We start from the raw sequence: 23,715 nt of genomic DNA, 5'->3' as shown, positions 1-23,715 counted from the left end.
TTTGCTTTATCTTCTAGTTTCGACAGCAGATATTCTCCTTTCTCTTATGAAAATGTTGCTGAAGTGCCAGTTCAAGTTAAGAGGTAACTGTTTCTATTATGTTTTCATTTGTTTTTAATACCTTTTTCTGTTTTGTTAAGTTTGCTTTTTAAATATTGCAGTGATTGTGGTGCTTTTACTTGTTTGTTCGCGGAGTATCTAATTCATGGCAAGCCGATTACTTCGTCATTTTTGGTAGATGATATGGAAAGGTACCGGAATCGACTTTGTCAAGGCTTGATTTCTTATGCGAAGTGGAAGCTAGAAACTGATTATAAAAGTGACGTTGAAGGAACCGTCCAGCTTCGAAGAGAACTGAGGAGGAATAATGTCTCTTATTAGGTGTTAATATTTTGGGAATGCTTGTCTTTTGGTTTATTTTCAGTTATTTTGTTTGTTTTTAAATATGTTTGGTATGTGAATTATTCTTGTTGGTTTTTCATATTGTTTGAACAGTTTACTGATAATTTCTTTTATTTGATTAAGTTACTTTAATTTTGTTGTAATTTTATTGTTTTTTAGAATAAGTAATACAATCATATCAACATGATATCAACATGAAGTCAACATTTTGGCAACATGACATCAACGTTAAAGTAAATATTAGTTTATAAAAGTCATATCAACAGAATGTCATCAGGCTATCAACACAGCATTTTAACACTAATTTTTTTTTCTAAAAAAGCTTCAATATCAACTTTTCATCAACACCATATCAACATGTTGGCAACATGATATCAACAATGAATGCTCACTTATCCATAAAATTCGTAAAATGAAATATTAGTTTATAGAAGTCAAATCAACAGAATGTCATCATGATATCAACACAGCATTTTAACACTAATTTTACGTTTTCTTAAAAAGTTTAAAAATTAATTTTCAATCAACACCATATCAACAATATATCAACATGATATCAACATAAAATTGAAAATTTTAGTCAAATTCGTAATTAAAAAAATAATATGAAATTCAAACACAACAATTTAATTTGAAAGAAATAAATCTGCCTGTAATTATAGTGATCGTTTGCATGTTTTTTTATTGTGACCCTTCTTCTTGCAAACCGTGCATGTATTCTTTAACCTTTTTTCATGTCCTGCCACTATGCGTTTCTTCTTCGGTCTCCCCGATTTTGTTCTTGATTCCGGAGGCAGCACGATTATATCTTTTACTTCTTGAGGTGTATTCCATGTTGACTTATTCGTCATTGGATACACAGTGTGAATGTACGTGTTGAAATACGTCTCCTTCATGTAGTACTTTGAACAATAGAACAAAGGATCTTTGTTGTATTTCCTGATTACAGCAACTGCGTGCGCACACGGTATTTTGTCTGTTTGAAATCTTCGGCAGCAGCATGTCTGTGTGTCCAAATTGACCGAGAAGGGAGTTTTTGTTTTAGTGACAGTATATATATTGTCATTTGCAGGGCTTACCTGAGAAAAAAGAATTGAGTTAGAAAACCAATTTTTGGTCATCCACATCAACAGGAAAGCAACAGGATATCAACAACATGTCAACAACACGAAAAAAGAATTGAATTAGAAAACCAATTTTGGTCATCCAAATCAACAGGAAAGCAACATGAAATCAACAACATGTCAACAACACGATAGTTTTGAAAATGGGTTTACCGTCAGATTCAGAGATCGAATATAGCTTTCATTCAATATATCCTCAGCCACTTTTGTCATATCTGTTTTTAATGATCTTGCACAGTTTCTATTTGCATGAGTCCACTTTTGCACAAGCGAACGTAGAAATTCGAGCATCGTCGTTATGGGCAGTTCTCTTGCAGCTATGTTTGTTGCATTTAAAGATTCTGCAATGTTTGAAGTCATTGTTGAATACCTATTGCTGGTGGAATGGACTGTCGTCCATTTTTTGAAACCCACTTCAGTGAGGTACTCCCTTATTTTGGGGTCAAATTTGTCAAGTTCCGCCATGTGTTTTTCAAATTGCTCAATCGTGTAAGCTTTGGCTGCCCCAAAAAATTGTTCTCTGATTTCACCTTTCGCTCTTCTATATCTTGCTTTGACATTGTTGAAAAGATGGTATGTACAAATCCCATGATGTGCTTCCGGGAATACGTTTTCAATTGCTTTTTTAATACTGTCATGTCGATCCGAGATAATGCACATTCCTTCCCTCACGCCGAATGTTTCTCTAAGTTTGTTAAAAAACCACTCCCACGAAGCATCGTTTTCAGAATCTACCACACAAAATGCAAGAGGAAAAATCTTATTTGCTGCATCTTGAGTAGCTGCCGTTAGAAGAGTTCCTCCATAAGCTGCTTTGAGGAACGTACCATCGACTACAATTATCGGCTTGCAAAAACCCCATCCTTTAATTGATGCATTCAATGATATGAAAACATAAAGAAATCTGTCTTCTCTTGTTTCCAATTCAGCAACAGACCCGGGATTTGTTGTTTTCAGCGCGTGTAGATAAGAAGGCAGCAATTTGTATGAATCAGCTGGATGTCCTCTCGTGAGCTCTAATCCCCTCTCTTTTGATCTCCATGCTGTTTGGTAGCTTAGTTCGACTCCATATTCCTTCTTCATATCTCTAATAATATCGGCAGGCGTGTAAACAGTCTTGAAGTTTGAGTACTTATCCTTTATGAAGTTTCCAACCAAATCATATGTTGCCTGCCTTTTATCGGCCATCCTTTCCCCAACTTTGCAAGTGTGTACATTGTTAAATTTTCGCACAATGAATACACTTGATTTTTTATTTCTCGACGCTCTCAATTTCCATTCACAGCCAGGCTCATTGCATATTGCTATGTACTCAATTTTGCACGACTTGTAAGATCTGAACTGAAAATGATTGTTGATCGCGTAAATGCTTAGTATAGTCTTTAGTGTGTTCTTGTCTTTGTATTTTTGACCTTCTTCAATTTCTGTCGCCTTTATTTCATTAATGATCGTACTTTCTATGTAAGGACTCTGCACTTCTTGATCCTCATCTAACAGATTTCCCATGTCCATTGCATACTGAAATATATTTGAAACTGAATTAAAATTATCAACATTTGTTGAATTCTCTTGGAGTTCACAGACTGTTGAATTTCTGTTGACATTCTGGTGTGTTGATCTTGACGATGATACATACAATGATAGATCTCTTATTTTTTGTTCAATTTCAATGCAGAGTGGGAAGTGTGTTGGATCTGTTGATTTTCCTTTCATCTTAAAGTAGAAATTTAAAGCATCATCATCTTGTATTATTATTGGTGGATAGTCTTCTTTGACCTAGATAAGAGTTTAAAAAAAGAACTGTTTATGAAAAAATCAACAACATATAAACATCACATCAACAAGATGTCAACATAAGAAAAAAATTATTATAATCGTTATACTATTAAAACAACAAGATATCAACAACTTATCAACATAAAGCCAACAACATGTCATCCAAAATATATCAATTTTATACTAATTATATTCTGTCAATATAAATTTTAACAAGTATTTGTAAATTTATAAGTATTAAAATACCTGATACTTGATTTGCATATTTGTATCTTCTAAATCTATTTGTAGTTGTTTGGCTAGTAATTCTTCAAGATGTTGCATGCTACAATCTGTTGGAATTAGAAGTCCTTTAACAGCAAAATCTGTGTATTTCAGCTTATCATTCCAAAAACTATTGTACTGAACAAAAACTGCAATACTATCCATCCCTAAGACAAAATCAACATAAAAATAAAATCAACATGAAAACAAAATTAACATGAAAACAAAATCAACATGAAAACTGCAATATATTTTATTTTTATATTTAATTCTTTACTTATTAATGATATTCTGTTGATTAATCTAATTAAACTGTAAATTTAAGAAAATTAAAGTCAACAGCAAAAAATTAAATCTGAACTTGAATTATCTTAACTGTTTCGCTTGAAATTAAAATCTAGGTGTTGCTTCTTCGTAATTTGAAGATGAAGATGTCGAATTGATGGAGATAGCTGATGAAGTTTATCAAAATCAGTTCGCGATCAGAAACTGAGGTAGAATAACGATGTATGTTGACAAATTAATTTGTTTAAATCTGAGCTGAGGGGAAACAATGAGCTGGGAGGAAGAGAGAGAAAGATGAGCTGAGAGGAAGAGAGAGAAGATGAGCTGAGAGGAAGAGAGAATTTAATGATGAGAAGAGAGAAAATAAATGAAGTTATGATTTTTATGCTATTAGGGTTTAATATATAGAATCCGTATGAAAGTAATAAAATAGGGCGCACATGATAGTTTAGAAAAGGCAAACTTGGACCCGTATAAAAGATAAGAAATAGGCAAAGTAGGTTGTTTGTGTAAAAAGCCCTAATTTTAATTAATGTCTACCCGAGCTCAAGCCATCAATAAACCCAATTTTTTATAGACAATTTTTTTATTATATAATTTTCTACATAGGTCATTAAAAGTTGGGCTAAGTACATATATGCCCGATTTGGACTGGACCTTTTCAAAACTACTCCACCATTAAAAAGATAGCAAATGTACGCTTTATTTTCCTTTTTGTTTGCATTTGCACTCTTTTTAAAGAGAAGCTACATAACACTTGTCAATCTAGAGCCAATACTTCACATGCATAAAAAAAATAAACAAATGTCATTGTTTTACTATCATTGAAAATATATATGTTTATATTATGTTAATTTTCTTTTTCGATTAACTGCAAATTTGATTTATTTTAAATTTTATATTCTCCGTCTTTAAACTTTGTATGTGAAAAATTTGTGATTCAATCATTTTTTTTCTCTATTTTCTCATATTTTCTCTCCATTTTTTAAAATCTAACTACTCCAAATTAATTTTTCAATTTGAACAATAACTATATAAAAATCAAAAACAAATGAATAATTTAAAAATAATCATTAAAAATATTTAAATTTTTATTATTTTTATTGTTGTTATTAGAGTGAAAATATTAAATTTTAAGTCAAATATTGAATAAATTTACTTATATGGTAAGACATTTATCTATCTTTAAATATTTATTTATTTTTATATGTGAACACTTGTTTTTTTGTATTAAAACTCTTTCTAGTCTAATTTTTTTATTTTTCTTTATTTAATATTTTATTATTATTATTATTTTAAAATCGTTATCTATTGATACCTCTTATCTAAGTTTCCACTTATCAATAATATAATATATTTTTTTATATTTTTTATTTTTAAATATCTCTTATTTTATTTTATTAAATATTCTTTATCAAATATGAAAATATAAATAATTTTTTAAAATGTGTACAACTCATTTATATTGTACATGTGTGCAACAAGAGTTTAAGAAAATAATTATATTATCTTCAATTTTTAAAGAAGGATGGCTATTTTTGATATAATTTTTTTATTTTTTTAAATTCTATTAAATTATTATTACTTACATCATCATGACACTTATTTATAGTTAAATGAGTAATTTTTTTAAGTATAAACACTTGTCTTATATATTGAAATAATTGTTATTTTATTTTTTTCTATTAAATATTTTATTATTTTATCAAATCAATATACATGCTAACACTTTTCATTTAATTTACACTTGTTCATATATATATATATATATATATGTGTGTGTGTGTGTGTGTGCGCGCGCGCGCGCGCGACGTGGGCATAAAATAAAATTATTTATTATCATTCAAATGGATTTATAATGTTATCTGGTAATAGCATCCAATAAAATAGAGTAAAAAATATCTCATACTATGAACACGAACGAAAAATCAATAATTAAACAAGAACAACCAACAAGCACCAAAAGAGCAATTGAAGGGTAATCAAAAGCAATGGAAAATTAATGTTCATTAAAATAAATAAGAAAAACAACTAACGAGCAAATAAAAAGCAAACAATGAGCAACTAAAAAGCAACCAACAAGCAATCGAAGATAAACCAACGAGCAATTCAAGATAAACAAATAAGCAACAAAAGAAAAATCAAAGATTAACTAAAGATCAAGTAAAGGACAACCAATTTTTTTTTTAAACATATACCCTTTTTTTATTGTTTTATATCCTACTAGTTAATACTTGAAAAATAAAATTGTATTTCATTATTTAATAGGACTAAAAATATTTATATCATTGATAATAAAAATTATACTTTTAAAATAAATTTTAAATATACATATATATATATATATATATATATATACACAAACACACACACACACACACAATACACACACAATATAAGTGTTCAAATAAATGATATATGTTTACTTATAAATGATAAACAATAAAATATGTAGATTTTTATAAACAAAATAATAGTGCTAAATAATAAAATGATAAAATATTTATAAAAAACAGAGCATAAAATGACAAATGTTATTATAACACATAAGTGTTTGTAGACAAATAACTAGTGTTTTAGTACTAAAAATATGTTTACAAAATGAATGACAAGTACTGATACATTAAAAATAGATAATAGATTTTTATAAAAAAATCAAAATTAAAATGATAATTTTTTATTAGAGACAAATTTATATAGATATAAATGGAAAATATGTTAATATATTGATATAAATAAATTTATTTTTAATAATTAAAATTTTCTAATTAATTGTTATTAATTCAAATTTATAAATTTAAAAGATGTATTAGCATATAGTATTATATTTTTAGTAAAAGTAATGTGATATGCGGTCATATATGACAATCATAATAATTTCTTTATAGAAAGGGCATAGTTAGCTTTATTAGATAAGTCATGACAATCTAAGGTGATGCCACGTTGACAATGGCTTAGTATATGGAATTTTTAAGAAAATGGAGCATGTGGCTATTATAGAGGTAAAAGCGTATATTTGCTAACAAAAACTAAACAAGCGCGCACGCTTGTAAGTAGGAAATATGAAAGAGTAACTTTGCAAAATAATGGGAAAATGATGTGCAGGGAGTAAATTCCTCTTAAAAGTTTGGTCCAAAACCGTATAATTTTAATGCAAAGATCGTAATTAAAGTAATAAATATGAGGTTCGAACCAGATTTAGGTCAGTCTCAAATTTGTATTAAAAATCATCTGACCCGATCAGTTCAAATACGATCCATAAATGCTATAGCTCACTGGTAAGTATTCATCATCTTCAAAAATACATTTTAAGCCTAAATTTTCATCTTATCTAAACAAATAAAATTCTTATAACTTTTTTCTTTACCAATAAAAAATATACTACCTCCGTTCTTTTTTAGTTGTCCATTTAGCCAATATTGCACATACCAAGATAGTGCTTCTTTTGTCTTAATTTATAAAGAAAAATATTAATATAGCCCTATTAGTTAATAAATGCCTTTTAAATAAAAACATAAGGTCATTTATTAGGGATGGGTAAACTTGGAAGATAAGTAGCTAATATCATATGGAATACTAAATGGACAACTATTTGTAGACAAATAAAATTGGCTAAATGGACAACTAAAAAAGAACGGAGGGAGTATCATAAAAATAATATTAAATACCTCAAAAACTACATCGCCACTATAATTTTTAACATAGAATAGAGCATATAAGATGATGATTGTTATATATAAACTTATAAAATGATTTTTTTTCTTTCTAAAAAAAACATATTTGTTTCACTCAGGTTCGGGTTTGAATGGGTGGATCCTATTAGTAAAAGTTCAGAACTTGTGATGGGAGTGAAAAGGTCCAATTTAATCCAAATGAAAACCCACAAAATAATAAACTTCTCTTATCTAACTGACAATTCTTCATCACTCAGACAACACTCCATATTTTGGGAGGGAAAGAACTACCAAAACCCCCTCCATTTCTTCAAGCTTCCATAACAATGGCGGCAACCAGAGCTTTCATTATCTCTTCTAATTCCGCTCCTTATCCCATAGTTCCACATACAACTTCATCACCGTCATCGTCTTCAACTCTCTCACTCCCTTCAAAACCCTCTTTTTTTCCAATGCGGGTTTTCCCCGGAGCGCCTCTGCGTCACTCTTTTTCCAGTATAATAAGGCTTTTAATCTTTGTTCATGTATTATATTTCAGGAATTGTTTTTCGAAGTTGAGTGTTTTGGGTGGTGATGGGAAATTGAAAATGTTGGTTTTGTTTTTTGTTTGTTTGCAGGGATTTATTCGTTGTCTAGTAATGATATCAAAGTGGGTACTAACATTGAAGTCGATGGTGCTCCGTGGCGTGTTTTAGGTACTATTTTTTCTTTTATTTGTTTCTTTGAAGGGTTTTTTAATTGATTGGTGTTTGAATTTGACCTGCATTTGAACATATTATAGGACTGCTAAGTGCAATCAAGATAAGATACCTTGTTTTTTCAAGTAACCCGGGCCTTGCTCAGGGTTAATTTTATCAATGAATTGATTTCTTGATTGAATAGTAATGTAAATTGTCATTCCATTTCATTTCTTCGAAAATACCTTGTTTTTTTTTTAGTTGAAAGCAATTGACATTTTGCAACTATGTACTTTCAAGTAAGAGAGTTGAGTTATTGACTAAAGAATAAAACCGATCCATTTCTTGCATTATAAGCATTTCATGCAAGAAGACTTAACTTGCATACCCTGATTATCAATCAATAAAGTGCAATCTATACCAGGATTTGAGTTTTATTCCCCAATTCCCGAAGAGTATGACATGTGTTTCTCAGCTTCTGTTGACTGCAACATCCTGTGTTTGGTACTTGGTATACATATTAATATGCTTCATCTTCGAGTGTTAGGAGTGACATCTGAGCCTAATAATTTTGGTGTTTATTTGCCTTGAGTAGAGTTCCTTCATGTGAAACCTGGAAAGGGGGCAGCATTTGTCAGGACCAAAATCCGAAATTATGTAACAGGAAATACTGTCGATAAAACTTTTCGAGCTGGAAGTCCGGTAAAATTTCTTTGAACTACTATACTAGTGATATATTCCACGTACCAGTTCATTTTACTTTACATGGATATGCCTGGAGGTTAGCTTGTGTTTTCTCATTGTTGGTTGGTTTTGTTTGAAACTATTATAAAGGGGGCAATTTTATGAGTTAATGGTAAATAAAACGATAAGGTGGTCAATATATATTAAACATGAGTATAACATGTGTAGTTTGAATTAATTAATATTATCTATTAATGTAAAATAAATTCAAAAGGTGGTCAATTGACCACATTTCCTACATGTGGCTTCGCCATTGGTTTTGCACAAGTTATGGTTAAACAATGCATATTCGTTAACTACCTAGCAATAGACATTGCTGAGGTGTGTGCAGATATCTGATAAGATAGAACATTTCAAATGTTTAAAGAATACTAATAATGCTGATTCTGTATTACATTGATTTTTAGCTGAATGGTTACAGTTCGTTTGGAAATACGTCGTCACATTAATGATATATTTCAGTATTGACGTCCACGGTTAAGGGCTGCAATAAAATTGCACTTTTGATATTTCTGTGCACATGTTTCAGTTCAATTAGCATAAGATAGCATTGGCTCAAATAATCATCTTTTATTTCACTCAGTGTAAGATAATAGTGGTGCAAAAACATGTGCATATTTCTGCTTTTATGTATTCTTGGATGATTTTGAAGTGAATAAAATATCAGTTAGCAGAAAACTTTCCTGCAAACTTGTGGCAACACCTATTTGCTGCTATGTTGTGCTTGTGATATTAAGACATGAAATCTCATCTTACTTTTCAGATGATAAAGCTTAAGTTTTTAAGACAGAAAATATTTTCTTTTTTTAAGAGCATGGATGATTTATTTATACTTTTGTGTTTCCTTTGTTTGAGGGTGCTTGTTAAAGTAACTACTAGGGACTTCCTTTTTGAGTTCTAGGACTCTCAGGATTGTGTTTCCCTGACAGTATTAGACTAGCAATATATCATGTCAGTGTCAGCAAAATAATTCAGTTCATGTAATTTACACATACTTCATTTCCGTATTTGATTTTATTCGGAGTATCTGGGACCAAGGACAACTCTCATGTTGGATCCGGGTTTTTCTCATGTCTTTTTGTTATTTGTCTCTTCAGCTTGATGCGGCGGATATATTTAAGGAGACGAAGCAATTCACTTACAAAGATGGTGCTCAATTTGTCTTCATGGACCTGGTATTTCTTGGTATCTTTACACTATAGTTTTGTTGTATGGAGATTTTGGCAACCTTCTTTTCTTCAGGCTTTTCTAGGATTCACACGACTTAAAATGATTGTTTTTACGGGAATGCTTTGTGCTACTTGTTGTGACCATCATTATCAAATTGTTCAATTATGGCATTGGAGAATTTAGTACAGAACTGTATCTCAAGTTTTAATGCTTAGTTGGTCCCATTTAGCAATTGCATGTGCTCCACTTGTTATTTTTCTCAAGTTATCCGCTTGTTATTTTTTGCAGACTACTTTTGAAGAATTTCGGCTCAATGCGAAAGATGTTGGTGATAAGACAAAGTTTCTGAAAGAGGGAATGGACTGCACTTTGCTATTTTGGAATGGAAAGGTATTTTTGAATATTATGGTTTGTGGTACAGCTTATGAAAATGAATTGTTAATTTGTGGAACTTTTGAGAATGGATTTTCAAGGTGAATTTTGAAATTAGTGCTTAAAACAGTTGATCATTATTCCTTTTTAAGAATGCCAGCCATGGAACTCATATCAGTGGCACCAGCTGATGAAAAGTGAATAATGTTACAATGATAAGAGATAAGCTCTTTGAATCCTTGCTTGATCAAAACCCTTGTGATACAAGGTTGACATCCGTTGGCCACAGCTAGTATATTTGTGCTGAATAATCGGTTTATTCATATTGTTGCAGGTTATTGATTTTGATCTTCCAATCACTGTACAACTGACTGTAGTTGATGCTGATCCCGGTCTCAAAGGCGATACTGCTCAAGGTAATAACTTGACTTCATTTATAGAAAATTATGTAGTTTCTATATTCTTAAGATGCAAACGCTTATGGATTCGTAATTTACAGTCATAAATACAAGTATGCGTGTAACAGAAGATTAGGAAACCCGATAATTTTGCCATATAGTGCAGATTAGAAAACCTGATTAACCTGCTCTGCTGTTAACATCACAATATAGTTTTAAATAAAACAGTTCATACCACTTGATTTGCGAATGCCCCGAGTTTTCTGGGTTGTAGTTGGAGTTGGGTCAGCACAGCTGGGCTGTGGAGGATGAAATGAATTTTGAGCAGTCCTATATAGCACCAGTTTCAACTTTCAACTGTAATAAACACCACCTAACTACCATTTCATTTAACAAAGAGCAGCCAAAAAACAAGAAAGTGAGAAAAACGATAAAAAGCTTTGGACTGTCGTCTTCTTGCCATTCATCATGTGTTTCAATGGTATATAAGGATATTTACACAACCTGGTTATTCTATATAGTATTTTTAAAAGGAAAATTGTAGAAATATATTTGATACAGATCTATATTTTCGTTTCTTTGCCATTATTCTTTTGCCTTACTGTAGGAGAAACCATTTTGCGTTGCAGGTGGATCAAAAACAGTTACTCTGGAAACAGGGGCTGCAGTCAATGTTCCCCTGTTCGTGAATGTCGGTGATCAAATCTTGGTAGACACGAGAACTGGTCAATATATGAGCAGAGCATAAGTTTTAGTTCAGAGTTTTTTTTTCATTGTTTATTTTTTGCCGGTTTAGCAGTTGAATAGAAGCTTTTCCAACCAAAATCGCCTTATTTTTGTCAATGAAGCATGCATCTGTTGGAAAATTTCCGTAGGCTACGGTTTTGAGTGGTGGAAATCGATAATATTTTGTCTTCCTCTGACAAACTCGGACATGGAAATATTAAGTTAACATTATGCTCATACAGCAAGTAATGCCATCAGTCATTTCTAGATGAATGTTATATCAACAATCTATTGGGCAACTGGATAAACACAAACAATGGATACTGAACATTGTCTCATCGTTGGGGCTTTTGGTTCGGAACCACACCTCGAACCAATGCCGCCCCATAGACATTACAAGCCACTGAGAACTTTCCTTGTCTATTCAATTCACGAATCATGAGATTGTAGGACACCATACCTGGGAATTTATGGGTTTCAAACATGAGAACTATGATCGAGATTGCCTTATCGATCTTCCCCTCTACACAAAATGCATAAATTAAACGGTTTATGGTAATTGACCTCGGACTATATCCAGACCTAATCATCAGGCTTAAACTGGTCAAAGCATCATCAAATTTCTTTCCCACTAAAAATGCTTGGATTACCAAACCGTATGTCCCATTGTCAATAACACATCCTCTTTCAGTCATTTTCTCAAACACCTGGTGTACATATTCTAATAGTTCATTATCCCTCAAGAATTTCCTACACAAACCTCTCAACAGACTATTCATCAACTTCTCATCAACTTCAAAACCATTCCTCACCATTTCCTCGTAAACTCGCAGCCCCGTTCTGATCTTTCTCCACATCAACAACCCGCGAAGCAACGTGCTATAGCTAATATAATCAGGCAAACAATTCATCCTTTTCATTTTCTTCATCACACCAACTCCTAACAATGGCCTCCCCTCTTTATTATACCCATCAAACAGAGTATTAAAAGTGATAACATTTGGAGTCAAACCAATCTCAATAGCTTCATTAAGCAACTCCATTGCTTCATCTGATCTACCCACTTTACAAAAACCATTCATCAAAGCTGTGTACGTATAAACATCCGGTTTTACGCGCAATTTCTTGATCTCCCCGAGTAAATCAAAAGCTTCCTCTACTCTTCCTACATAACACAAACCCTTCAACAAACAATTATAAGTTTGGATATTTGGTTTGCATCCATTTCCATCCATTAATCCAATAACTTCAAAAGCTTTCTTTAATTTACCCTTTTTGCAATATGAATTCACCAATGTGGTGAATGTTACCACACTAGGGTTTAACCCATTTTCTAACATGTAGTATAAAACTAGTTTAGCCTCATCAACTTCATTTCTCTTGCAGTGACAGTTGACAATAATTGAAAGTGTCCAACAATCTGGGACTAAACAAAGAGTGGAGACATTAGAATACATGTATAATGCTAGATCAAGCTCATTGGCTTGTACTAAAGCCATGAGAAGATCATTGAACTCTGATAAACTCCAAGATTCTCCATTTTTCATAAAATTATTGAGAATTTCAATTCTATCTTTAATGGGTAATCCTGTAATTGAATCTATGAGACTCTGCACTTGAAATTTACTGGTTTTCTCATCAGAATCTTTGGTTTCTTGCAATTGTTGTTTGATGGGTAGACTCTTGAATTTTCCAACCAAAGTGATACCTTTTCTGTGAATGATTGTGGATAATGATAATCTATTGGTACCTGAGAATTTTGCATAGTTGCCATTGGAGGTGTTGCTGAGTGTAGAAATAGTGCTGAATGAAGGATATTGAAGGAGAATTTGGGACAGTTGTGTATAAGGTGAAGGCATTAGCGCCTAGCGAAAGAGAGAAGAATATGATTTTTGAACTATGAACACATAAATCTATTTTGAACAAAGGGTCAATCCGACCATATAATTTGTATTTAGGACACTATTTATTCCAAAAATTATAAAAATATTAATATTAGAATAATTTTTTTTTCAAATTAATCATCCTCTTTATTACTCCTTCCGTTTCTTTTAGTTTTTTATATAGCAAAATATATCTATCTTTAATTAGTTGTCCATTTAAAATTTCATTGTAATTTTTTCTATTATCTTTCAAATTTATCCATCCCTAATAAATGACTTTATGTTTTTTTTTTCTTATTAGTTAGGATAAAAAGAGCATCAATCTAATATGTACTACAATTTCAGTCAAATGGACAATTAAAAAAAACAGAAAAAGTATTTATTTATCGTTACATATTCATGTCTCGCTTAGTTTAAAAGAGTATAATTTTCGGAAAGTATACTTCTTAGGAAATTAATTACTGAGGAAGTTAGTGTGGAGGAAATCAATATTTTTATTATTTAGTTCACTTAGTAACTTTCCGGAAAGTTGCACTCTATTTTCAATTAATTAAAATATAAAAATAATATTACCCATCAATAATAAAATCAACTAATTAAATGTAGGGTTATAATCGTATTTTAATTAATTTAATTAGGTAAGTATAACTTACCTGAATTTTGCTAGGGAAGTCATTTTCCTAATTAAAGGGAATTCAACCCTTTAACTTTTCGGAAAATAGATTGATAAAAATGAACCAAAAAAATATGCTATTTTCCGGAAAGTTAAACTTTCTTAGTGAATTTACCCCCAACCAAGTGAGGCCTCATTGTATCAATTATTTAAAATAAATTGTAATTGTCACAAAAGAAAGTAATAAGTGGGTGGTGTTTGAAGAAGTTTGAACGAAGAGTGATTGAATACTGCACTTAATTCACGAAACAATTAGTAATTTATTTTTATTTTCGTAAGTAAGGTCTGCGAATCAGGCAACATGTTATCTGTTCCATGTCAGGTCATCGGTTTAGTTTTTAAATTATCCCGAATTTCTTACAAATGTAACTGTTTCATATTTAATTTAATGAGATCTGATGAATTAAAAAAAAAAAAAAGTGGACCGGATACTATTGGCTCTAATTATTTTTTCTTCATTTATTTTTCATAAGATATGCTGTACCAAAAATTACAGGTCGTTACTTAAATTAAACAAAAAAGAAAAAAATCAAGATAATGCAGATAATGAGTAAAATCAGTGGCTAATTATATTCTTTTTTAACTTCTAGCAGTAGAGACAATTTCTAAAATAAAACAAAAGAAATTCATTCAAAACCTTAATGATCTACTCATAGCTTTCCATGATTTAGGGTTTCTAGGATCAGGCACAGCACCACCATCATCACCATCTTTGGCGCCATTTTTTCTTCCAAAAATAGGTTTCAACAGCTTCTTCCACACCTTATTAAAACCACCACCACCACGCCGCCGCCGCCCTTGTCTCACCTCCTGCTTCACCAATGCCGGAGGCACCTCCACATCTACCGGCTGCTGAAAAAATCGAGACCGACCGACGGAGACTCCAGGTTCAGACAAACTCCGGCCGAGAATAGCTTGGTTGAGCTGCTTTTCAAATGATAATCTCTCGAACTGGTCCAAAAGTGTGCTCTGGTCATCTCCAAATCTTTTGAGAACTACTGCAATCTCGTCCATTAATTTCATTCTGATGATTTGTGTGAACTGAAGGTATTAATTATATATATATATATGGTAATAAAGGGTTATAATAATAAATTAAATTGTTCTTGCCTTTTGAAAACGTGGCTTGAGGAAGCTGATGAGTTGGTTTTTCTTGATTTGGAGATGAATATTTTAAGAAGCTGAGCTGAGATGAACAGAGACTAACCTATTTTAGTGAACAAAGTATCGATTCCATTTAGAAAAATATTGCAGTAAAATTCCAACTTGTAATAAATATTCGAATTTGAATTTTGTTTTTTGCTATTTTTGTGATTTAAATTATTTTTTTTGTTAATTAATGGACTGTGATGAGTTGTTGTTGTTGTTGCTGATTCGATCACTTATTGCAAAATATTTTGAAAATTGAAATGGAGAAATTTACTTCTGTTATGCCCTTTTGTTTGACCAATTTTGAAAACTTTCATTCTATAAAAAGAGAGTGAAATAAGATGAAACAAAATAAAATCTCAAAATGAGATTTTGACAGTGCAATATTAATAAAATTCAAGTGTTCAAAATTCATGAGCATCATTTACATTTTAGGGCAAAGAAATGATGAATTTAAAGTTGAGAAGGATTTCTTAAGAGAGGAAAATAAGTAAAATGGATGCATACATGATACATATATCTTAAGTTGTATAAAGTATAAACTTTAGTAAAATATAGTCAAATTTGATTATTTTTAGTTTTATTTTCAATTCTAGTTATAAGGAATTGCAAATGTAGGCCTAACTTGGATGGTTAAGGCACCTCTAAATGCATCGAGAGGTTGTGGGTTGCAACCACGCCTCGATAACTAACAAACTAACAATAGAGACTCGAAAGAGTCGACTACCATCTTTGACAAAAAAAAGAAGTTAAAAGAAATCAATGTTTGGTTGGTTCAGAGAAATCAAGCTAAAAATTTCTAATTGACATAATTGATTTTTTTTTATTTCCACTTACGGAATTTAACATATGTAACTACAACGGAAATATAAAGGAAATTTTAAAAATATAGAATCAACAGAATCCGTTGGTTTGTTCGATTAGGTTAAAATAGATAAATTTATAACTAAATACAATACAAAAGGTAATTAATTCAATGAATCAAAGTTTAAAAACTTAAAACTGGAATATAATCAAACTAAATTAACCAAAAAAACATTTATACATATTTTAAACCGAACATAAACAAAAGTTTGCCGATTGAGTCACTTATTTCAGTTCAGGCCAAATTTTGCTCAACCATACTTACTAATATTATAGATTTATCATTATTCTTTAAGCTTAATGAAGATAATTTCAACAGTGATAGACTCTGAATTATATACATAAATGGAGCCAAAGTCATAACTCATTAGTGATTAGCCATGACCGTGAAGCTTGCACTTTATGTTTCTATGACCAAAAATGGATGCCTTCTTATTTTGTAGGACTTTATTGTCTTGTGCTTTAATAGGCTTCTATCTTACAAAAGCAAGTTGATTCTGTTGCTTTCTTTTGAGAGGAGAGATTGGAACAAAGCAGCTTAACCTTAAACACCTACTAGAGCTCGGCATTGGTCTTAACTTCTGACGAATTTCGGGTCTGTTTGGTTTCGCTGTTGGTGTTGTTGTTTGATGGAATCCAATAACTCCTCTTAACAACTTTATTTTGAAGCTTTTTATTTCAACTATTTCATGACATTTTGAACTCTAAAATTAAAATATGACCCATAATCATGATTTTCACTATGAAATGCACTATAAAATCTTTAAATTATTTTGTTTATTCAAACGTAATTCCATATTATTATCAAACTCGATTCATAAACAAGCCCATAAAAGCAAAAGCCCACAGAAGAGCCAGAACATGGGCTAATTCTCACGTGAAAACAAAACAGATTAAGCCGCATAAATTACAGGCCGAGAATGATCAATTAATCGGCCCAGTACAATAAATCGTTCAAAAAAAACCCAACTAAAAAACCAGAGCTCTACGTTGCGCGCAAAATCAAATCAAATCGATCGATAGAACCCTAGATTATCTGCTTGCTTCACTAAAAAAGTTGCGTGAAATCTAAGCGTAAAAACACGCACTCCAATTTCATTTCAATTTTGCGTTGCAGACTGTTAGAAAATTGTTACAGTATTGAAAAATCGATGTTATTAGCTGTGGAGTAATTGATGTAGTACGGGCGGTGCTAGAATGGATAGAAATGGACCTGTAAAAGTAGTTTTATTACTGATTTTGATCGTCGCCGATGCTTCAACTGCGTCTTCTTCAATTCTTACTACGTTTCGGAGATTTGTAGCTGGGGCTTCTGCGGGAAATTTCAATTCCAATCAAGTAAATTCTCTCAACTTTAATTTTTAATCATACTGATTATATATGTAAAATTGAATTCTGTTTGTTTGTTTGGTTTAAGGTTTCTCCGTCGCCGAGTCCGGATCCTGTACAAACAGCTGGTAATAAAACGGCGTCGATTGAGACAAAAGTAAAGAAGCAGGGAGAGAATTCTACCAAGGCTGTTAATTCTGTTTCTAGTTCAGAGCAGTTGAATAATAAAACTGAGCAGGCTGGCCCGCCTCCTGTAGTAAACAAAGGGGGGAATGATGTGACAACAAATGAGAAAGAGAATGGTGAAAATAAAATGGACTCCGTTGGTGGTGATCAGAATTGTACTGGAATGCCTAGGTGGTGCAAGGACGATGCCTCGTTGGCTGCTTGCATTATTATTTCAGAGCCTGGTAATTTCACATTGCTATTATCAGTAGTTTAGTACTGTGTTTTGTAATGTCAAGATAGTGTCGTTCAACGAAAAATTTGGATTGTGATTGGATTGGTAAGGCAACTAATTGAAAGGTCGCCGTTAGTTACAGTTTGTGATATCCTGAGCTTGTGCTTTCATTTGATGACTGGTTTAACTGTCCTTTCTTTTGTCTATAATTGGGTCGTTCAAAATTAAGGTTAGTAATTGAAGTTTTGAGTTGACATTTTAGAATGTTGAGGGGAATTCATTGACTTGCCAAGCCTCTAGGTTTGTAATATACAATGGAGCTCCAATACTTAATAGTTAATAGGCTTAATCATAAAAAAAAACCCCACCATTTAGCCCCTTTTCAGTCTTACCCCGACGATGCAATTTTGTCCAATTCACCCAAATTCACACCTTTTAGTTTCAATTCCACCCTCAAGTACTAAATTGATCTCTTCTCCGTTCGGAAAAGGTTCAAATAAGTCATTCATTTTTAACTTCTTTTGTGGAAAAGAAATCAAATTTGTACTTTATAAGGATATTTATGAATTTTTTCCTAGTGGAAAAGAGTCCAATTTGATTTTGATGGTGGAATTGGAAACCAAAGTTGCGAATTTGGGTGAATTGGATAAAATTACAATGTCGGGGTGCAATTGAAAAGGGGATAAAAGGTGGAGGGTTTTTTGATGATTAAACCTAGTTAATAATATGTTTTTTTTAGTATTCATGGTCTGTAGAATAATTTTTCCGGAGAAATGTTTTCATCTTCACATTTTTTAGCATTAAATCCATTCAAATTTTAGAAGTTATTCAGATTGTATCGTCTATTGACAATGAGTTGAGGATGAGTATTTTATGATGGTTTCACTGTGTGAGCTGTAGATATATCTGATGTTCTTGCTAGAAACATTGACTGGATTAAGGTACATGGGTTGAGGAAAGGTACATGCGGACCAAAAGTAACATGGAAAATAATCCAAGATGATCTAATGGCTCAACCTTTTCCATAAGATGTAGCCCAGGACTGTTTGGAATGGAGAGTGGAGAATGGAGAATGAGAATTCATAAAGCTGATCTTAATTAACTTCAAATTTAAGCCTCAGTTTTGTTGAATTTAGTTAACTTCCGATTGTTATGCTTCAAGTTGTGATAAGCCTAGCTATATTTTACTTTTTTCATTATGCTGTATTGTCAGTATAATTTCTTCATACTCTTCATTTTGTTTACTTAACTCAGGCAACAACACTCTATTTTATCGATGATGTTGTTAGTTCTTTTTCCATCTTTTTTTTTTCAGCTCGAGGATTGATAGTACTATCATAGATCTCTAATTTATGACATGTTAAGAGTTCCGTAATATTCATTGCATAGGATGTATCATTGAAAAATCTAAGTTTTTAGATTTCACATGAACGGAAATACTTACAGAAAGGTTTATGCAGGACCTCTATTCAACTATTTATGATATACGGTTGAGTGTCTTGGACAATTATGAAATATATTAATCAGCATTCAGAGATAGGATTGCCAGGATAAACGTATGGAAATATAAGAATGGATTGGAATAGGAATGAGTGAATTTGCGGAACATGGAAGTAAAATCTGGAATGAGATCAAGATGTTTTAGGCATTTACTCTTGAGATCATCTAGAAATGCATGTGCCCAACTAGAGAAGATTAAATGTAGACCTAGTATGAAATGTGGTGAGTATTAAACTATTTTGCAGCTTTGCTCTCTACGTTATATACCTAATGTAATGGAGAAATAGGATTCATAGTGGCTTCACTAAATTCAGTTTAATGTTTACTTGTGTTGAAAGAGTGTCCGAATTATCATTCTTTTGACACCTCTAGTTACTAGGCAAGTACAAGCTGACATGGTCAAGTAATATTGGACAACTATTGGAATACCAGTTGAACAAGGAAATCTTTGGACTTCTGTGAATGGCTGCTAGGGGCTGTTATGAGATATTGAAAATAGTTGCCCAGACTTGGGCACTGGGTTACCAATTCTAAGCAAATCTATGAGGTCCTTAGCATGGAGATTTTTTATTAGGATAGGATACTGTTATAACTTGCTGGCTGCTCTGGTTGGCTTGACTTAATTAATCCCAACATTGGCTTTTTATTCATTATTTTGGTTGTTCTTTAAATAATTGAAATTTTAAAATGTTATTCTAATCTCTTTGTTATCTGGAAGGTCATCCTATGGAGATTATGCAACCAACCTTTTTGTATTTCTATTTTCTTTACTTATGTTTAAGGCTAGAGATATGAAACTGTTAAGCTTCAAATGTCTGTGCTATAGATATACTGGAAATATTATTCTACAATAATAAACAATAAATAGAAAATATCTTGTTTTGCCAACTCATCATATTCATTTACACGCATTTTTATTTTTAATTGAGTGGTCAATCTATTTATGTGGATGGAAAATGAGGAGTGAAAGGACTTCAGTTTAGCAATCGCATTTCCTATTTTACTTCAGCAGAAGTATACTGTCATTACTGAAGCATGTTTACTAAAAGATATAGTTAAATTATGAAAAAACAATCGCTGATATATCCTATAAGATCTTGCTCATTATTTCTAAAGTCAGTTGGATTTGTGCAAGTATTTTATTAATATGAAGGTAATGCTATGACATGTTAAATAGACTAATAAACTTAAACTATGATGTAAAGGAAAAAAAATAAGAAACATAGATGTTGGTTCGCCAGAAACATCTTTTATGTTGCGATAAGAGTTCCTAGTGGTCAAAAAATTTCAAAGCCTTTCTTTTTCCTCATAATTGCAACCTCAGTTTCCTTTCTTTTTTTGTAGAGCACAAAAAAATTGTGGTTCTTGTTCAGAATGAGGGAGAGAGCGATTTAAAAGTGGACGTTTCTTCTCCAATTCCTTCTGAAAGTACTCCATTTGCAATAACTAAACACCAAATGAGAAAGGTATGAATCATTGTTTGCTTGGCATTTTTCTTTAATGTGGGATTAGGTTCAGAAGGCTGTGGTCAGTGCGATAATCGAAAACCAAAGCAACGGGCATTAACTAAAGCTCTTCAAAAGATGAAGGACTTACATGATGCTGTTAAGGGTTTTGAACTAAAGTAGCTAGATTAATGCTGGTGATATAACAAAAATGGCTGATAATAATAATTTGATTAGGGATTTTAGCAGAATTCACGAGTGAAAAGAGACTGTGGATGAAGAAAAAGTTTGACAGAAAAAAAGACTTCTTTCTCCACCCTTCACATTTGAGATCATGTAGGGGCATGTTGGGGATTGGAGGGTTGGTTTGGGAGAATGCATATGCAGTTGAAATTCATAATCTTTATGTGAAAGTAAATTAAATGCATCACTTTAATTCAGGGGTACCAATTTTGGCATCTGCTATAAAGAGAGTTTCTTATTTGCTTTCAGGTCAATTTAACAGTTGGCGATAGCAACCAAGTGATATTGAAAGCTGGGAATGGTGAATGTGTTCTGCACATAGGTCTTCCTAGGTCTCAAGGAAACTTTATCTTCAACCTTCCTTCTTATGACAGACTAATCACTCCCATTAATGGTGCGTACTTCTTAATTCTCACGGTGTTAATTTTTGGAGGCATGTCAATTTGCTGCTTGTTAAGAAAGAGGAAACAGCGGGATGGCATCCCTTATCAAGAACTTGAAATGGCTTTGCCAGAATCTAGTTTAGCAAACAATGTTGAAACTGCAGAAGGTTGGGATCAGGGTTGGGATGATGACTGGGATGAGGAAAATGCTGTGAAGTCGCCGGCAATACGACACTCAGGAAGTATCTCTTCTAATGGCCTCAGCTCTAGGTCTATAAAAAAAGAAGGATGGGAAGATGATTGGGATGATTAGGATATATAGGCAGTGAAAAAGTAAAGAGTCTTTTTCCTGCTCAGGAGCTTAGGGGGTAGAGAAATAAGAAAAGAGAAAAAAAAAAATTACACGAACATAGGTGAAGAAAATATTGGCTGTAAATCTTTTTACACTTTCCATTCCGACTTTGTAGTTTTCATACAACAATGAGAGTTTTGAGAGGATGTATTCATTTCTGATGTAAAGAAGTGATTTATCTTTCTTCCGTCTTTTTGAAATATATGTAGTTCCTGGCTACATTTGATTTGTACGCTTTGTTTTCGTGAGATGGCTCTACCTTTGGAATACAACTTAGTAGACAATGTGTGTTCGGGTACTAATTGTTGGTGTATTGGTTTTATACACAAAAAATTTCCGCTGCTGATTGATGGTGTATTTGTTCCTGCTATGAGTTGTTGGTCTGAAGCTTGAAGATTTTCTGCTCTTGATTGTTGGTGTGTTGGTTTGGCTTGTGAACTCATTCGGATTGGAGCACAATCAGTCGATGATGCCGGAAAGCAGAAGACAAGCAGTGGAGGCTGTCATTTCTATCAAAGTGTAACTCTGCACTAAGGTTAGTTTGCTCCTATTTGGATGTTACCTTCTAAAGTTGGCAATTTTCATTAAATTGGCGGGTTTGATCTAAGCTCCCAATCCATAGAGTGTGAATCACAAATACTATTTTATTTTTGAAATTTATTCTTTATTAGACTGTGTGGCTAGTGCAGAGTAATGCTAACAATTCCCTGTGAAAGACTAATGCTAATTCAGTCTAATTGATATCTGTGAAGAACATTCCTGTGACAACATAGAAGCATTGGTGACTCTCAAATTACGAGTCTTCAATGCAAAATTTGTTCTTTCTTTTTATTTAATTAAATATAAACTAATTGCATCCCTACTAGCATTGCTTTAAGTTAGGGAGACTTGTTTTCATATCATTTAGAAAGAAAATACATGACTGGACTCTAATGTTAAAACTTGGAAAAGAAATAAAATTAAACAATTCAATCGGGCATAATTGAATCCTAGTTGTTTATTAAAGTCTATTTCAAATTAGCTTTCTCAAGTCAAATTCAAAATTCATGGCAATTGATTAGGTGTTTTTTATTACGCGAGAATGACTTGTTGATTAGGTGCTTTTAATTCAGCATTAGTTGCTTATTTTCTTTAGTTTAATTAATTCAAATTGAAATCTTTATTGCTAAATAAATTGAAATTAGTAATAGGTGGACAATGGACTTTCCCTTTGGGTACGGTCGGACTTTGCAGTCCTATACTACTAGTTGTATATTTGCATATTTTTACCAACAGTAATCCATGCAAATTTCTTAACTTCTGGTGTTTTACAATGACTAAATTCAGTAGAAATTTTGGTATTGAAATAGTATGGCCTGACCGATCATTGGTACCAATAGAGAAGGTAAAGTGCATCTCATTCAAAGGCTAAATTGACTATCCTTTGACACCATACAAATGAAAGAAATAAGGAGAAAAGAGCGACGATTATAGCAGAAAAGAAAGCTCCTCGTTCACGTTCATAAAAATAGTACGAGGAATACATCTTTCATGAACCATTTCTCTGTCAAAAATGGCTAAAGACATGGAGACAGAAAATGAATGGTAGGTAAGTTAGCTGAAGGAGGAACATAAGTTGAAAAGGATTTCTTCATTGAGATCTCTCAACTATATATTTTCTTATTTATTTGGTCATTAAATTTATTTTTGGTCTTATCTGATTCTTGAACTTCCATTTGATTTTTTCTAGTCTTTCAAGTTTGATTTTTCACTTCCTTAACTCCTTGAACAGATGCTCGTCTATTCCGTTGTATCACGCTTTGTGAAGTTATTAAAAAGTAATAAAATTATTTTTATGTATGTAAAAGCAATGAAACCATTTCATCACGGATTGGACGGACAT

The 23,715-nt window shown here is 32.1% G+C and overlaps 4 protein-coding genes across 4 annotated transcripts; 2 read left to right on the top strand and 2 right to left on the bottom strand.

The window, feature by feature from the left end:
* Nucleotides 1–1,058: 1,058 nt before the first annotated feature.
* Nucleotides 1,059–7,794, bottom strand: LOC126683246 (uncharacterized). Its single transcript, XM_050379127.2, has 6 exons — nucleotides 7,766–7,794; nucleotides 7,520–7,538; nucleotides 5,907–6,003; nucleotides 3,549–3,733; nucleotides 1,680–3,302; nucleotides 1,059–1,481 (listed from the first exon to the last, which is right to left on the bottom strand). The coding sequence occupies exons 1-6, from the start codon at nucleotides 7,792–7,794 to the stop codon at nucleotides 1,059–1,061; spliced, it is 2,376 nt and encodes a 791-aa protein (XP_050235084.2).
* Nucleotides 7,752–11,881, top strand: LOC126664733 (uncharacterized). The gene is made up of 7 exons (XM_050357263.2): nucleotides 7,752–8,020; nucleotides 8,143–8,220; nucleotides 8,798–8,904; nucleotides 10,044–10,121; nucleotides 10,405–10,506; nucleotides 10,823–10,904; nucleotides 11,516–11,881. The coding sequence occupies exons 1-7, from the start codon at nucleotides 7,852–7,854 to the stop codon at nucleotides 11,632–11,634; spliced, it is 735 nt and encodes a 244-aa protein (XP_050213220.1). The 5' UTR covers nucleotides 7,752–7,851; the 3' UTR covers nucleotides 11,635–11,881.
* Nucleotides 11,882–11,947: 66 nt separating this feature from the next.
* Nucleotides 11,948–13,471, bottom strand: LOC126683158 (pentatricopeptide repeat-containing protein At1g63080, mitochondrial-like). The gene has a single exon (XM_050379028.1). It carries the CDS (start codon nucleotides 13,469–13,471, stop codon nucleotides 11,948–11,950), a length of 1,524 nt encoding a protein of 507 aa, XP_050234985.1.
* A 3,687-nt stretch (nucleotides 13,472–17,158) lies between these two features.
* Nucleotides 17,159–22,135, top strand: LOC126665385 (uncharacterized). Its single transcript, XM_050358167.2, has 4 exons — nucleotides 17,159–17,519; nucleotides 17,599–17,920; nucleotides 20,755–20,876; nucleotides 21,348–22,135. The coding sequence occupies exons 1-4, from the start codon at nucleotides 17,379–17,381 to the stop codon at nucleotides 21,792–21,794; spliced, it is 1,032 nt and encodes a 343-aa protein (XP_050214124.1). The 5' UTR covers nucleotides 17,159–17,378; the 3' UTR covers nucleotides 21,795–22,135.
* The last annotated feature ends 1,580 nt before the right edge of the window (nucleotides 22,136–23,715 follow it).

This window comes from Mercurialis annua, linkage group LG1-X (genome assembly GCF_937616625.2).
Source record: "Mercurialis annua linkage group LG1-X, ddMerAnnu1.2, whole genome shotgun sequence".
Classification (NCBI taxonomy): Eukaryota; Viridiplantae; Streptophyta; class Magnoliopsida; order Malpighiales; family Euphorbiaceae; genus Mercurialis; species Mercurialis annua.
Note: the sequence above shows the minus strand (reverse complement) of the source record. Positions and strands in the feature narration are given on the sequence as shown.